Raw genomic sequence first — 16,188 nt, 5'->3', positions numbered from 1 at the left:
ATACCGAGACCCTGTCTGAAGAAAGAGAAGATTGCTTGTGTAGTATGATTTGAAGAACACCAGTGAAGTTTTGGTTCTAAAGTATTTTCCTGAAGTATTTTAATTCCACCGTTAAAAATTCGTTCGTCCTGCCAAGTGTAGTAGTGCACACCTGTGATTCCAGTACTACTTGGAAGGCTGAGACTGAAGGACTGTAAAGAGGCCATTCAGTGACTTAGCAAGAACTGTCTCAAAACAAAAAAATACAAAGGGCTGAGGATGTGCTCGTGCCGAGGCCCTAGGCTCAATCCCCAGAACTACAGTCAGTCAATCCAGGCAAATAATCACAGGAAGGGTAACATCCCAAATCATTAATGTACAGGGTTACACTTAGAAATTCTCAGGAAATATTTATTGAATGATTGAGTTGATTCAGTGACTGACTGAAGGGCTTAGGAATAAATGAGCTTCGTGGGTATTGCAAAGAGACTGTGCGCTGCAGAAAAGGCTGAGAAGGACCTGGAAACCAAATAGAGAAGTGAGGAGCCTGCTGTCTCCTAGCGTTCAGCAGTGCACCATGGGAACACGTAGCCCAAAAGACACCAACACTTCAGGGGACTTCTTTCAAAGTAGGCTTTTCTTTTCGGTAGTTGTAGAGCATCTCAAACCCTTCTTAGCTTTTCCTCCTCCCCTCTGCTAATGTTCCCCTCTGAATATTAGTGCCAGAACGTTCTGCCGCTGTGTGTTCCACCATGACACCTCCTGTGGCGCTGGGTAAACGCTCAGAAAATGCAGAGGAATTCAGTTTGTTCTTCTGCACAGGAATGTGGTGTGGCTGGAGAGGAGAGAACTAGCCTTGGGCTCAGGGCAGAGTTTGCAGAGGGAGGTAGGCAGCACAGGCAGAGGTGGTTTTTCTTTTCCTTCCTTGCTCCTCTCTTTCCAAGCTCCCAGCCCCTCTGGCTGCTTAGAGAACCTCAGTCAGACATTCCTCATTCAAAAGCCTCATTCCTGGCTTTTATCTTGGTTAGATGTAAGGAAGAAAGGGAAGGGAAGGTGAAGAGAGGAGAAGGAAATTGGCTAAGGTAATTCATTCTGAGAGAAAAAGGATAATTCTTATCTACCCTATGATTTCAAGGTTAGTTAGATATTAACAAAGGAGCTTATGAATTTAAATGAATCACTGGTTAGTAGCATTTCTGTTTTTAGATAGTGTAGGAAAGTAACAAAAAGGCTTTTGTTTGTTTTGTCTTTTTGAGACAGGGTCTCACTATGCAGTTCAGACTGGCCTTGAGCTCACTTTGTAGCCCAGGCTGGCTTCGAACTTGCAATGATCCTCCTGCCTCAGCCTCCCAAGTGCTGGGATTACGGCTTGCGGCACCACATCCTGTTCTTGTTTTATTTTGTTTTTGCAGTGCTGTGGATTGAATCCAGGGCCTCTTGCATGCTAAGCACTCTACCACTTCCAGCCCCAAGAAAAGGTTGTCTTGGTACTATCAGTAACTCTGCCAGTCTACAGCCATGGATTTACATCCCTGGCCCTTTCTTCCTCAGATGAGTAGTGTTGTTACCAGGTTTTGGGATGCCAGAGTCTCCTAGAGGTGGTGTCTAGGTTCTTTGTCTCCTTAACAAAGAATTGGTCAAGACAAACACAAAAGGTAGCAAGGTCTTACATTTATTAAGGTTAGAAAAGAAACAGGCTGTGGAGAGCGAATGTGGGCCAAGTAAAAGTACACTCCACAGCGTGAAAGTGGAGTCCTATAAAAGAACACAGTAGCGAGAGTTCAGTGTTGACTTTCCTTTTGTATCTCCCACAGCTCAGGCTGGCCTCAGGTGTAGCTCCTGTTGAAAGCTTGCTCAGGTTCTCATGAGAATTGAAGGTAGCACTCTGGTTCCACATGGAGGGCTTTTAGAACTGTTGTGTGCATATGTCCTGGAACTTTGCAATTAATAGGTCATGCCTACTTCTGCAACCAGCCTGCTGTGGCCTAATCTGTCTCAGTGCTACCTTCTGTCCCCCCCTCCTTTAATTAGAATTATATCAATTTGGTGTGAATACACACTAGTTATTTTTGGAAGATAAGAATATACCTTTTTCTTGTGTAAAATGGGCCAGTAATAGACCCTGCCTCATAGAGTTGTGAGGCTGAAATGAATTATAGTGAATAAAGCTCTCAGTATAGTGCCTGGTACATAATAAATCCTCACTTGATGTTGATTACTATTATTTGTCTGCCTTCATTACTATTTCTTTAGTTAACTAGCTTTACTAGTGTAATAATATGTGCTCGCGCTAAAAAAATTTAAACAATTACAGTTGAAACAAAAATTGAAGTAATTTCCTTATGTATAACTACAAACATATTTTGTTTTTTTGTTTTTTTGTTTTTTTTTTGGTACAAGGAATCGAACTCAGGACTTTGCGCTTGCCAGGCAGGCGCTTATGCCATTGAGCTATATCCCTGGCCCTCATATTTTGGTTTATTTCTTATGATCCCTCTAAAATTGTGTTAAAGTCATGATGACCCTTTTTCTTCATGTACTCATTCTTTAGAGATGTTTTGTTATGGTTTGTGTCTGGGTGTCCCCCCAAAGCCACATGCTGTCATCTGGGGGGCTTTTAGAGTTCTGACTGATTGGGTGTGAGTGCTATACCTGCCCTGGGGTGAATAGTCTGCATATGTAAGGGAAAGAGGCTTGCTCTTCCCGCGGCTCCTCCATTTTGTTCTTGTTGCCTTTGCTGTGTTCTGCCACCATGAACGTTTTCCCCCTGCCGTGTGCCACTCTGCCTTGGAGCCAGGCACGTATCGACTGAAACCTCCACAAACTGTAAGCTAAATAAACCTTTCCTTCCTTAATTCTGGGTGTCAGGTAGTTTATCTCAGCAGGAGAAAAGTAACCAAGACATTTGTATTGTCTCAATAAGATTAAGCTTTATTTATAATTTACTTACCTTGAAATTTATGTATATATTTTTTTTGCTGGGGATCAAAACCAGAGCCTTACACATGCTTGGCAAATGCTCTACCACTTAGCTATACCTACAGGCCCCGATTCTGATTCTAAATCCTCTGTATTGAACCTTCTTTCCTTACTTTTACTTGGCCCAAATTCACTCTCCAGAGCTTGTTTCTTTTCTAACCCTGAATAAATGTAAGACCTTGCTACCTTTTGTGTTTGTCTTGACCAATTCTTTGTTAAGGAGACAAAGAACCTAGAAACCACCTCTAGGAGACTCTGGCATCCCAAAACCTCGTAACAACACTACTAATCTGGGGAAGAAAGGGCCAGGGATGTAAATCCATGGCTGTAGACTGGCAGAGTTACTGATAGTACTAAGACAACCTTTTCCTGGGGCTGGAAGCATCTCAGTGGTAGTGTTCGCTTAGCGTGCAAGAGGCCCTGGATTTCACAGCACTGCAAAAAAAAAACAAACAAAAAAAGACACATAAAATATATACAGAATACATGTAAAATATATTAAAGATATCTATCTATATATATATATTTTTTGTGGTACTGGGGATTGAACTTGGGGCCTGTGCATGCTAGGCAAGTACTCGACCACTGAGCTACATCCCCAGCCCCCTTAATTTATATTTTTATGATAGAAATACTTAAAATCTGAAGACTGTATACAAACACTTCTCATTTACTGAGTGAATTCCAGTCCTGCAACTAGGCTGTTAAATGAGTTGACTCCTAAATGAGGAATTGTACATAGTATACATATGCAATATCTGGAACAAAAAAATGTTCAGAAGCAACTCCAATTTGGTGACTTTGCTTTTATTTGCATAACTCTTATGTGCAGTACTGTAATGTATACCAGAACATAAAACTACAGTACTGTACTGTACCGTATAATCAGGAAAAATTACAGTACTATATAAAGTGTACTTTACCCTCAAAAAAGACATTGAGGCTTTATCAACAAAGTGTTTAGAACTGTACCAAAGAAAAAGATCATAAGTCCGAACAGCACACCTTAGTTGTAAGTCTGAATGTCATTAAACAGGTAGATTGTTTAAGAAGAAATATCTGTACTGGGACTTCTGATTTTTTTGGTCAGGATAGTGAGGCAGGAGATTAGGGTGTGAACAGGTGGCTGGACAAATGACCTATCAATTACAGAGATCCAGGACTCTGAAGCCTATGTCCTGCACCTGGGACTAATTAGAGAATGCTATCTTTGATTCTTCTGCTGCAAAATCAAGCAGGTTTTTGAAAGGACACCCTAGATTTGACATCAGAATGCAGGATACAAAAGATAATCACCCTTAACCTTGTGGTCACTTCTAGCTCTCTCAGTGGCTCCCTCCCACCCTGTAGAGTGTACTTTTTTTCCTATTTTAATTGGCTCACACTCCCTCTGCAGAGCACTCTTCTTTTCCCATTTTTAATATCTTTAACACATTCATGAAGAGGCCATAATTTGTATGTCTCACTGCTAGGTGGCTCTAAGCTACCTACAGTATGTGTATGACTGTCCCATATAAGCCACCCAGTGGGACAGTCATGCACAGACGTGTGTGTTAGTAAATATATAAAACCTGCTACCTTTTACATTTGTTTTGATGAGTTCTTTGTTCAGGACAAAACCTGCCTCTAAGGGACCCTACAGCACTGCAGAACCGTGGTAATAGTAGAAGGTAGGGCATTGGCTGATGGGAAAGAAGAAAAGAAAAAGAGTAAAAGTCACAGTAGTAAAATCTTAGCTGTTAGGCCCGGGAATCAGTGTCACTGGGTGTTTTGTCAGGCATGGTCTGTTGAAATGCATGAATGGGGCTGGGGAGAATCACTGAGGGCAGCAGCAGCTTCTTTTCTTTTTAATGAATGTTCTTTAAAATCATCTTTTTGAGGGGAGGGCAAGGCATAGGATCTGACTCTTGCCCAGCTCTTGAAGGATCCTTTCAGGGCTCGAATGATCCTCCTGCCTCAGCCTCCTAAATAGCTGGGACAATAGGTGTGGGCTGCCACACCCATCTAGGCAGCAGATTCTTGATCAACTAGGAGGATATTGTCAACCCCTTAATATGTAATGATTAATCCAGAAAAGTAGCTCCAACAGGGTTTGGGCTACCACTCTAGCAATATTAGGAAATATTAAATGAATTTTTTTATTTGTCCTTGAAGAGTAGCTTTCAAATGCTTTGACAGTGACCCAAAATAAAAAATTCTTTTATATAGCTAGCCAGCATATATGTGTGCATAGATACCTGAAATACTGTACTGAAGCCAACTGCAAATATGGGAATCACAGTTGCATTCTATTTTCTGTTCAGTTCTACTTAAGCTATTATTGTTTGCAGTCCACTAAGTTAATTTCATGGCCATTTATTGTGACTAACAGTTGGAAAACACTGGTTAGAGTATCTCACCATTAGAAAATTGAATGTGATGATGTGTTTTGGTACCTGTTGGTCACTTTATGGTGCTGTGACTATGATGACATGACTTTATAGTCATAGAGTTGAAACAGCAGATAGAGGTATGTTCATACCCAGGCTGTAAATACTAAGACTGTAAAGCAGGAGTATGGTTCTGACAAAGGCTAGTGTAAAAACAGTTGACTCTCAGGTGGTAGAGGCAGTCTGTAATGCACTGATTTTCAGTCCTGGTTGCACATTAGCAATACTTGGGAGGCTTTTAAACAATGCACAGACCATATCCCATTGAATCAGAAGCTTTGAGGGTAAGCCGAAAGGTCCTTAAGTGGTAAGGTTAAATGTTTATAACTTACAGACATAGTTGCATATCCTGTGCTTAGTGGAGTGGAATCAGGATGAGAAAAGTTTCTTTCGGTGGATGGAAGAGAAAAAGACTATACTGCAAAAGAGATCTAATTATTTCTAGACGGCCTGTTTCCAAAATAGGTTTGAGGTTGCCAAATGTGGTGCAAATCTGTAATCTCAGCACTTGGGAGGCGGAGGCAGGAGGACTGTCATGAGTTCAAGGCTAGCCTGGACTACATACAGAGAACCTATCTCAAAAAAACAAAAAGAAAAGGTTTGAGGTTAAAAAGTATATTTCAGAGTATTTATCATGTCATGTAGTGTCATGGACATTTTACATACATTAATTTTATCACGGTTCTATGAGATAGAAATATTATTAACCTCATTTAATAGAGGAAGGACTTGAGGTATAGACAGTTCAGTAACTTCCTACAGTCATCTAGCTCGTAATTTATGCAAGTAGGCATTCTTGTCCTAGGAGCTGTTCTTAAATAACAAAGAAAGACATATGCAATAGGACTATGAAAGCAGGAACAAGTATTAAGAGATTGAATAGAGCAGCTAAGGTAGTGTATTAGATTTTTAGCCTAAGTTTAGTTTCCCCTTGTGTTACAAGGCTTAGCTGTGGCTTCCTGGCAACCAAGGGAGAGTTTTTGGCTCTTGATTGGCACAACCCATACGGTTAAAACTGGGGACGCATACACTCTTTCCAGTTCTGAAGTAGTTTATGTATTGCAGTGCTGGGGATCAAACCCGTGCTAGGTAAGCGCTCTACCTTGAGTAACCCTGAGCTACCCGACCCATTAGGTCATTTTTTGACTTCTCGTAGTTACCATTTACAGAGGCTGCTTCCACTTCTGTGAATACTGGAGTGCTTCCAGAGGTGATTTCTTTTAGTGTTTCTAAAAGATGGATAGACCGTTTGTATCAAATCTTCTGGAGTGTTTGTGTGGGGGTGGCAGTGTATGTAAGGTTGTTTAAAATGCAGATTTGGGGTTGGCATCCCATATCTATTAAATCGAGGAGATAAGTTCTGGGAATCTACATGCTTTTCAGGCTCGGGGTAATCTGATGTACAGTAAAATTTAAGAATCACTGTACAAGGTGACAGTTATTTTCAGCTCGAAGTTCTGTGTATCACACTCAGCTTATGTGTTAGCAGCTGTAATTATTGAGCTCCCTGAGGGTGGGTATCAAACTTTATTTGATTCATTCGTTGTTCTTTTGTTCATTCTTATTCACATAAGAAACTTCTCTGGAGCAAGCGGCTAGTATGTTAGGCACTGTAGATGGTGCTGGGGATACAGACAGGAATGAGATGTAATCCTCTCTAGCTTACAGTGAACAGGAAAATGGACTGGTAAGTAAATGATTTCAGTATAGAATGTACACAACTGTAGGGGTATCCATTACCTTTTGCTTAGGTTAGGTGAGGAAAATTACATAGAATAGGTGCTGTGTCCCAAACTCCTGGTACTGCGGATCCCGTAAATGTGTACTGAATTGAATTAGATGAGCTGGCTGTTGTTTCCCTACATGCTGTGCTAGGGCTCTAAATAGCCCTGGATTTACACTAATCCTTTAAGTGTAAACCTGACTGGACTTTCTGTTTCTTAAAATGCCAGGGACGGACATCATGAATATAATGTGTGTGCTTCATTACTGTTTGAAAGTGTGTTTGTCTGTCTCGTTTAGGTAACACGTATAACATACCAGTTCGTTTCTGGATTTTGGATTCTCATCCTTTTGCTCCCCCCATTTGCTTCTTGAAGCCAACTGCAAATATGGGAATCACAGTTGGAAAACACGTGGATGCTCAAGGCAGAATATACTTGCCCTATCTCCAGAACTGGAGCCATGTAAGATCAATTTGGATTTTTTCCAAGAAGTTTTTATTTTTCTGAACAAATACTACTGCATTTTCTTTCAATTACATTCTTCGTATGATCTTTCAAAGTAATTTGAAATTAGGCCGTCTAAGGTCACTCAGGTCCCAGAACCCTGAAGACAGCAGCCTGAGCAGAGCTGTGGTCTCCAGGTTTGGAGCCTGCCACTGTTTTGCTCCGTGTCTTTTTATAGCCGTTTGCCACTTGAGGAAGCACATGAAAAGCTACTACCAAGACACTGAGGTATTATTTCTTAGTTCTTCTTATTAAATACTCTTATGTAAGCCAAGTGTGGTGGCCCACACCTGTAATCCCAGCACCCAAGGGTGGAGAGGCAGGATTGTTGTGAGTTTGAGGCCAGCTGGTCTACATAGTGAATTAAAGAAAAAAAATTCTTACGTAATTTATATATTTACATTTACTTATTTGTAGTTTTGCCCGTTGTTGACCTTTGTGTAAGTTGAATTAGACAGTATGTAATATTCTGTGATGTGTTTGTTTTAAATGAACATTAAGGTTTTGTTGTCTGCAGTGCTGGGGATCAAACTTCAGTTCTGGTTCATGTTAGGCAATAACTGTATCACTGAGTTACACACCTACCCTCAGCATGAAGTTGTTGGGGATTTTTTGTTTTATTTTTTGAGACAGTGTCACTAAGTAGTTCAGGCTGGCTTTGGACTCACTATGTAGCCCATGCTGGCCTCAAATTCACAGTGATCCTCCTGCCTCAGCCTCCTGAGGGCTGGGATTACAGGCTTTGTGCACCACCACTCCCAGCCTCAGCACTGAATTTTAAAAATCCATCTTCACTGATGTATGTAATTGCAGTCTGTTTTACAAGTCCTTACATTGTATATTTTTCTGCAGATTTTTATCAATATATTGAGTATTTCTCCTGTGTTAAGCTATTTTTGAAATGCATGTTGGCTGTTTTTCTTTGTTTTTTTTTTGGTACTGGGAATTGAATTCAGGACCTTGTGCTTGCCAGGCAGGCGCTGTGCCACTGAGCTATATCTCCAGCCTGAAATGCATGGTTCTTAATGGTTCCCTGTTGATGCGGGGAAAGGGCCATAATATACTGGCCGACCCTGTTTAGCTTCTGAGATCCAACAAGATTGGGCACATTCAGGGTGGTATGGCCATAGACTACATAATATATTTCTAAATTGCTCTGTTATAAGAAATTCAACATGGATTTTCCTTAAATATAAATGTTTGTGTATATCTTATGTATCTTTAATGATTTCCTAACTTTAAATTATTGGGTCAAAGGTTTTAAAATATTTTTAGTTTTTCATCTGTATTGCCAAACTGGCCTTCGAAAAGACAAATGAAGTGAGCTCTAGGTCAGCCTGAACTGCAGAGCGAGACACTGTAAAAAAAAAAGATGAACAAAGTGTGCCAGTTCTGCCATCAGCATAAGTCATTGTAGAAGGGCTATAAGCAGGGGTGCTACCGTTAAAACAGAGCTTTGCTCATCTCTAAACTGATGGGTGTACAGGGGGCCATCGCTGTTGTAAGTAATTAAAAACCTTACACTAGGATATTAGCTCTCGTTATATGGACATAGCGTCAAGAGATAGGCAGTGATGGGCATTTTATTTGTTTCTATGCTGTTTTGTATTTTTCTAATATAAATAAAGAAAAAAAGAAATAGGAAAAGAAAAGACACATACCATGTTGTCAGTAGTGGAGCCGACTTCTTACTTTATGAACATGTCTGTATCTCCATTACTTGATGATTTAAATAAGATTTTCACAAGTGTAATAAATGGAGCAAAGTAAAAATTTCTCAGCTGGAAGGATGAAAATGGTGTCCCAATCTGTTTGTTTGTTGTTGATTGAGACAGGGTCTCACTGTATAGTCGAGGTTGGCTTTGAACTCACTGTGTAGCCCAGTTGGCCTCAAACTCAAGCAGTCTTTTTGCCTCAGCCTTCTGAGTGGTGGGATTTACAGGTGTGTGCCACCACACCCAGCTAAATCTTAATTTTCAGTTACTTGGTTATTTAAGAAATTGAAATCTTTTTCATGTATTTATCGGTCACCTATGATTCTTCCTTCATGAGTTGTCCATCCATCCATTATTACTCTACTCCTTCTCCTCCTTCTCTTTCTCTCTTCTTTTTTTTGGCAGTGCTGGGGGTTAAACCAGGGCCTTATGCTAGGCAAGCTCTGTGCTTCTGAGCTACATCCTCAAACGACATTCTGCTATCTGTGCGCTTCGCAGGAATTCATGTAACCTGTTTCTTCTCTCTGGTTTTCTTTGGCATCTCTTTTCATAGTTTTGTTTGTTCAATAAATACTTGGTGATAGTCCTATAATTTAGTTGAGGATTGTTTGTTTTCAGTGTAGACAGTACTGATTTCATTTTACTATTCCGAGGCTGTTTATTATAAGCTAAAACTAGTCTTTAAAAGATATTATGTTATTCAGGCTTCCCTATTTAAAAGTACTACAGTGCCTTTAGGTTCCTGATGCAGTTGTAATTACACAATATAATTATATAGAATTTTGGAGGTAGAAGGAATCCAGAGGTCATGTAGGCCAGGGGTGCAGTTTCTTGAGGGATTCAGTGAGCTGTATTAGCTCCATATGATTAGTTTGAAGAGCAGGGTGGTTTTGTTTTACTTTGTTTTGCTTGGAATACGAAGATGAATGCCTGTAGGCATGCTCTTCCCAGTTTGCCACAGTAACCAGCTCTCCAGAGTTTGTTATAGTGGCAGCTTCACATATTTCATATTATCTGCTTGGTCTTGGAAGGTATTTTAGTTTTTGACCAATGGCATCTTCTTAATTTTTGCACAGTGAAACCCAAATGCTGAGAAATTAACCCCTTTTTAAAGGCGTGTCCTATCACTAAATATTCATTATTATAATAATAATAATAATGATAATAATAACCATCTGGTTACTCTCATACCTTGTAGTTTCCCTGCATCAACTCATTTGTATCTCCTAACAGCCATTGGGATTCATTATTCACATTGTATTGATTATTAGTGACAATTGAGAAAGATTAAGTGAATTTCATCAAGGTTGTTTAACCAGTTAAGTTAAAAGAAACCAGTACCAAGTTGGTTATTATTATTATTATTTTAGGAAATACATACTATAGGTTTTAGAAATAAAGAGCATCATGTCTGCAGTTTATTCTCTCTTGATTAAAAAAAGACAGAAACTAAGAAAACATGATAAAATGTTAACATTTGAGTAATCTGGGTGAAGAATACATGTACTATTTTTGCAGCTATTCTGTAAGTCTAAAGTTATTTCAAAATAAATAGTTTAAATATATATAGTTACCAAGCCTAGATATTCTGCTACTAAGTATATTCATGCTGTTTTCCTAATTTTTAGGGATGTTGACTTACCATTGTTTGCCTTTTATTTTACAGGCTTGTGGAGTATTTTCCATGAGATCTCTAGGAGAGAATAGTTATGCTAATAGAATTTGATTTTATTTTTCAGTTAAGAGTATTAAAATGACTAAAAGTATCACATAATTTGTGTAGTAATTTTGGAAAAATGAGAACATGATGGAATATAGTTGACCTTTGTATTAATCACTTTCCCATGATTGGAGCAAAATACCTGATACCCACAATTTAAAAGAAGAGAGGTTTATTTTGGCATATGGTTTCTGAGCATTCAGTCCATGGTTGGTTGTGCCAAGGCAGAAACAGCATGGTGGAAGGGCCTAGTTGAGGAATGCTGCTCATCCCATGGCAGAGAGAGAAAGGAGTTAGCTGAAGACAAGAATACACCCTTTAGGCCACACCCCAGAAACCCATTCCTCTGGTCAGGGTGCACCCCACAACAACACATTCTGCTATAAAAATCCACTGATGAGCATAGTGCCCTCATGACCCAATCACCGTCTTTTTTTTTTTTTTCCAATCACCTTCTAAATGCTGCACATGAGACTTTAAACACGTGAGACTTTGGGGGAACATTTTAGATCTAAAGCATAACAACCCTTGGACAACAGGTTTGAACTACAAATGTTCACTTATAGGTGGATTTTTAAAAATATTTTTGACTATTTAGAAAAGCTTTCAGATAAACCAGATAGACTAGAAATGTTGAAAAAATAAAAGGGTATGTGAAATGCACAAAATATATATGGATAATCTTATTTCATCATTTAGTACCATAAAATATATACAAATCTATTGTAAAAATTAAAAGTTATCCAAATTTACCCAAACTTACAGACTATAATACATGATACCATTTGCATATAATGACAAATAGTGTAAACAAACACAAAGATATGGTATTGTCACAACTGTATGAAGTTAACTGTAGTAGATAGTGTGTGTATTACTGTAACATCCTAGCTACCTCCTATTGCTATTGAAGCGTGCTCATGTTTTGATTATCTGATCATTCATTAAAACACCGGGTGACAATAATCTCAGGTTGCCTGTCCAGTAAACTGCACATTGCAATATAAAGGGTTCTCATGTATTTCTCACTATGTGTAATACACATAACATAGAAAATACATGTTAATTGGCTATCTGTTACTGGTAAGGGTTCTGGTGAAGAGCAGGCTCTTAGCAGTTACAAAAGTTATACTCAGATATTCCACTTCACATGGCTCAGGGTCCCTAACCCCTCATATTGTTCAATGATCAACTGTACTTTCTTTTGGCTAACTGTATGACAATGTATAAATTTCTTCTTAATTTTTTTTTTTTTTTTTTTGTGTGTGTGTCTTTTTGAGACACGGTCTTGCTATGCAGTTCAGGCTGGCCTTGAGCTCACTTTGTAGCCCAAACTGGTCTCGAAGGCACAATGATCCTCCTCCCAAGTGCTGGGATTACAGGCATGCACCACCATGCCCGGCTTCTTCTTAAGTTTTTAATTAAATTTTTATTGCAGAATAGTTGCAAGTTTTATTAAGTGGTACAATTTAGTTATACATAATGATCGCATTTATCATAGGGAATTTGTACTTGTACATGATATATCTTGATTCTTCTTTTTATCCCATTGCCTTCAATCCCTCTTCCCCTCCTTATTTAAAAGCTTTGCTTCTATTTTACCTTTCTTTTCTCACAGTGTACAGATTAAAAGTATTCTTTAGCAAAATTTTCGTGTAACTTTTCCCTTTGTGTGTGTTGTACAGCCTAAATCTGTCATTGTTGGATTAATTAAAGAAATGATTGCCAAGTTTCAAGAGGAACTTCCCCTGTATTCTCTGCCATCATCTGATGAGGCTCGGCAGGTAGACTTGCTGGCCTATATTGCAAAAATCACTGAAGGTTTGTATTTTTGTTGATCAGATTACCTTAAGAGTTATGAATTTACAATTTCTCACTAAAATCACTACTTAATTTCTGTAACTAAACATGTGCATATATATGTGTATATGTATGTGTGTGTATGTATACATCTGCACGTGTTTGTGTTTAATAAAAAATTCCTATACATCAATTATAAGATACTACCATACAATTCCAATGAATACAATTTCCTAAAATGTGAAAACTTACTTTATACTGACAAAATAATTCTTTTTTTTTTTTTTTCTGTCTTTTTGAGACAGGGTCTCGCTATGCAGTCAAGCTGGCCTTGAGCTCAGTTTGTAGCCCAGGCTGGCCTCGAACTTGCAATGACCCTCCTGCCTTAGACTCCCGAATGCTGGGATTACAGGCGTGTGCCACCACACCCGTCCCAAAATAATTCTTATTTTTCTTGTTGTTTTGAGACAGGGTCGTTATGTAGTTCAAGCTGGCCTTGAACTCATTATGTAGCCTAGGCTGGCCTCAAACTCACAGCAGTCCACCTGCCTCAGCCTCCAAATGCTGTGATTACAGGCGTGCACCACCACGTCCAGCCTTAATTCTTGTTTTGTTGAAAACCACTACATACATATTAATGATCCTGAACCTTTGTCATTATATGTTTACATAGCTTTTTAGCTTATTCAGTTCACTGGGCCACATGTAATTCTTACTACTTCTCATTGAGAATAAAGACAAACACATGCTCTTCAGCAGTGATAAGAAAATTTCAGCAAGGTGTAGACCAAAGCAGTAAGAGTCAGAATGTCTTTCAGAATTGTGGAAACCTGACTTTTTAAGAGTCTTCTATGATATTTTTTAGAGGTTTGAAAAGACAGCTTTCTTTTTAAAAGGATAGCCTGTATTTAGTAGAATATTAAAACATACTATACAGATTTTTGGTATTATAAATTCTTAGAATCACCCACTTTTCTTTATAGGTGTCTCAGATATAAATTCAAAGAGTTGGACAAGTCCTGAGAACAAAATAGCCAATAAAATTACTGTGGTTGGAGGTGGAGAGTTGGGTATTGCCTGCACGTTAGCAATTTCAGCAAAGGTATGTGAGCTTAGTGGTTACAAATACTTCTATCATAGTGCCATACTGTTAGACAGTTTAAGTGTGAGATCCAGAAAATAAAAGCTTCATTTTGTCATTAGGAAAATCTTATTTTGCCTTAAAATATATTAAGTTAACAAACAAACAAACAGCGCTGTCATCATTGACGTCTCTTAGTAGTTAGGCATCAAATAGACTTGGAAAAAGTGATTGGAACAATGGGCTCATCCTAATCGAAGGGAAGCTTCAACTACTTGGTGTTTGTCTGACTCAGTCACAAATTCTTTTATGCTTTCTGAGTCATACTACTTTAATTAAACTTATTCAATGTAGTATTTAATTTTAGTTCTTTTGAAAATTAGCTTTTTTAAAAAAAACAGTGCCTTATCTAATTATTTTCTTTTGGGTCATAGTTTCTGAGCTAATATTTATATAAGTTTATGATTTATTTTCTAAATCTTTTTTGTTCTTTTCTAAACACATTGTTTACATAAAGGTTTAAGCCCTTCCAGGGAGGTAAAAGAGAGGCTGCGTCCAGGGCCCCAGTCCTGGGAACAGCACCTCCTTGTCTTGAGAGATGGGGTCTAGTACAGAGTAGTGTCATGCTGTACCTTTATTTGGTGGCTCACATTAGGTTTTCTATTCCTAGTAAGATGTGATTGTTTTGCTGGCTGAATTCTTTCCTTTCCACTTAAGACTCATATATATCCTGAAAGTAGGTTCTCCTGTAGCAAATAATGAAATTATGTCCAAGAAGAGCTACAGAAATTTTACAGCTGGCTAAGATGCTAACTTCTGGCATTTAATAGTTTCATTTTCTTCACCCTCCCTCTGAATACACCACTATGTTTTAATTGGAATTTGAGTTGTGCTCAGTTCTTGATTATTAAGTAAAATGCTTCTGTAAACATTGCTTTGTATGTTGCTTATTTTCCTATCCAAATTAGTTTCTTTGGAGTAGATACCATCTCAAAAACAGTACCAGTGTGCCAGAAGACATGGCTTATTTCATGGCAAGACTGCTTTTTAGAAAGGCAGAACTCATTTATGCTTCTAATAATAATGTGGATGGCAACCCAGTTTTTTTTTTTTTTTTTTTTTTGAGACAGGGTCTCACTATACAGTTCAGGCTGGCCTTGAGCTCACTTTGTAGCCCAGGCTGGCCTCGAACTTGCAATGATCCTCCTGCCTCAGCCTCCTAAGTGCTGGGATTACAGGTGTGCGCCACCACGCCCATAATTTTTGATGTCCACAATAGTACTGAGTTTTGTTAATTTTATTTGTAATTGTGTGTGTACATGAGAAAGCACCTCGAAGTCATATTTCTTTAACCATTAGATGATTGTCACTGTCATTATTTGGCTGTAAACTGTTTAGGTGGAAATCTTTTTCCTTTTCTTTTTAAAATACTATTAGGGACTGACCCTGACCAGGGGAGGGACGCTACCACTGAGCTACATCCCCATCCCTTTTAAAATTTATTTTAAATGGTTCCATTTTTTTTTAAACATTAGTAGTTTCAACCTAATGCAACAATAAGAGTGGCCCAGTGGTGGCAGTAGTAGTAATGGAAGCAGCAACTGTAACTGACCTTTACTAATGCTAACTAGGTGCCAGGCACTTGTCTAAACATTTGACTCATTTTTTGCAACAACCTCATTGCCTAAGCAGCATTGTTAGCACCATCTTACTAATGAAGAAACCAAGGCATTGGGAGGTTACCCAACTTCCCCAAAGTTACAGTGTTAATAAATGCTGGAGCCAGGATTTGCAGACAGGCAGCCTGCTTGCTAGAACATATATTCTTGATCCTTACTGCTCATACTGTGGCTTTCAGACTGGCAACTTGTATCTCCTAAGAGTTTGTTAGAAATGCAGAATCTTATTCTAAATCTGCATGTTAATGAAACTCTGGTGATCTGTACACTTGGCTGGTGTAGCCAGGCTTGAGCGGCTCTTGTCTAAGCCACTGTATTATTCTGCTTCATGGTGGATATTTTGGTGGTTTCTAACTTTTTGAATACCCTTGTACATACTGTATTGTTTTTCACATGTACTAATAAGCTTGCAGGATAATTGCTGTAAGTGAAATTGATGGAGTAAAGGAGTTGTTAAATTTAATTTTAAAATGTTTTAAATTGGAAATTGTCAAATTATCACCTATGTCCATTATACCAGTTTATTCTCACACCTCCAGTGTGCGAGGATACCTGTTTTCCCACAATTACTGTTATTA

General features: G+C 38.6%; 1 protein-coding gene across 4 annotated transcripts in view; it reads left to right on the top strand.

Annotated features, from left to right (window-relative positions):
• Positions 1-16,188, top strand: part of Uevld (UEV and lactate/malate dehyrogenase domains) — a 41,272-nt gene that overhangs the window by 7,677 nt on the left and 17,407 nt on the right. For 3 of the 4 annotated variants that reach the window (XM_005380417.2, XM_013511840.1, XM_013511842.1), the window contains 3 exons: positions 7,410-7,573; positions 12,736-12,871; positions 13,834-13,952. In XM_005380417.2, the coding sequence (XP_005380474.1) occupies positions 7,410-7,573; positions 12,736-12,871; positions 13,834-13,952 (419 nt within the window). The remainder of the gene's footprint in view (positions 1-7,409; positions 7,574-12,735; positions 12,872-13,833; positions 13,953-16,188) is intronic. The other variant, XM_013511841.1, reaches the window with a different exon arrangement.

Source organism: Chinchilla lanigera, unplaced genomic scaffold, assembly GCF_000276665.1.
Source record: "Chinchilla lanigera isolate Chin_1 unplaced genomic scaffold, ChiLan1.0 scaffold00013, whole genome shotgun sequence".
Lineage (NCBI taxonomy): Eukaryota > Metazoa > Chordata > Mammalia > Rodentia > Chinchillidae > Chinchilla > Chinchilla lanigera.
Note: the sequence above shows the minus strand (reverse complement) of the source record. Positions and strands in the feature narration are given on the sequence as shown.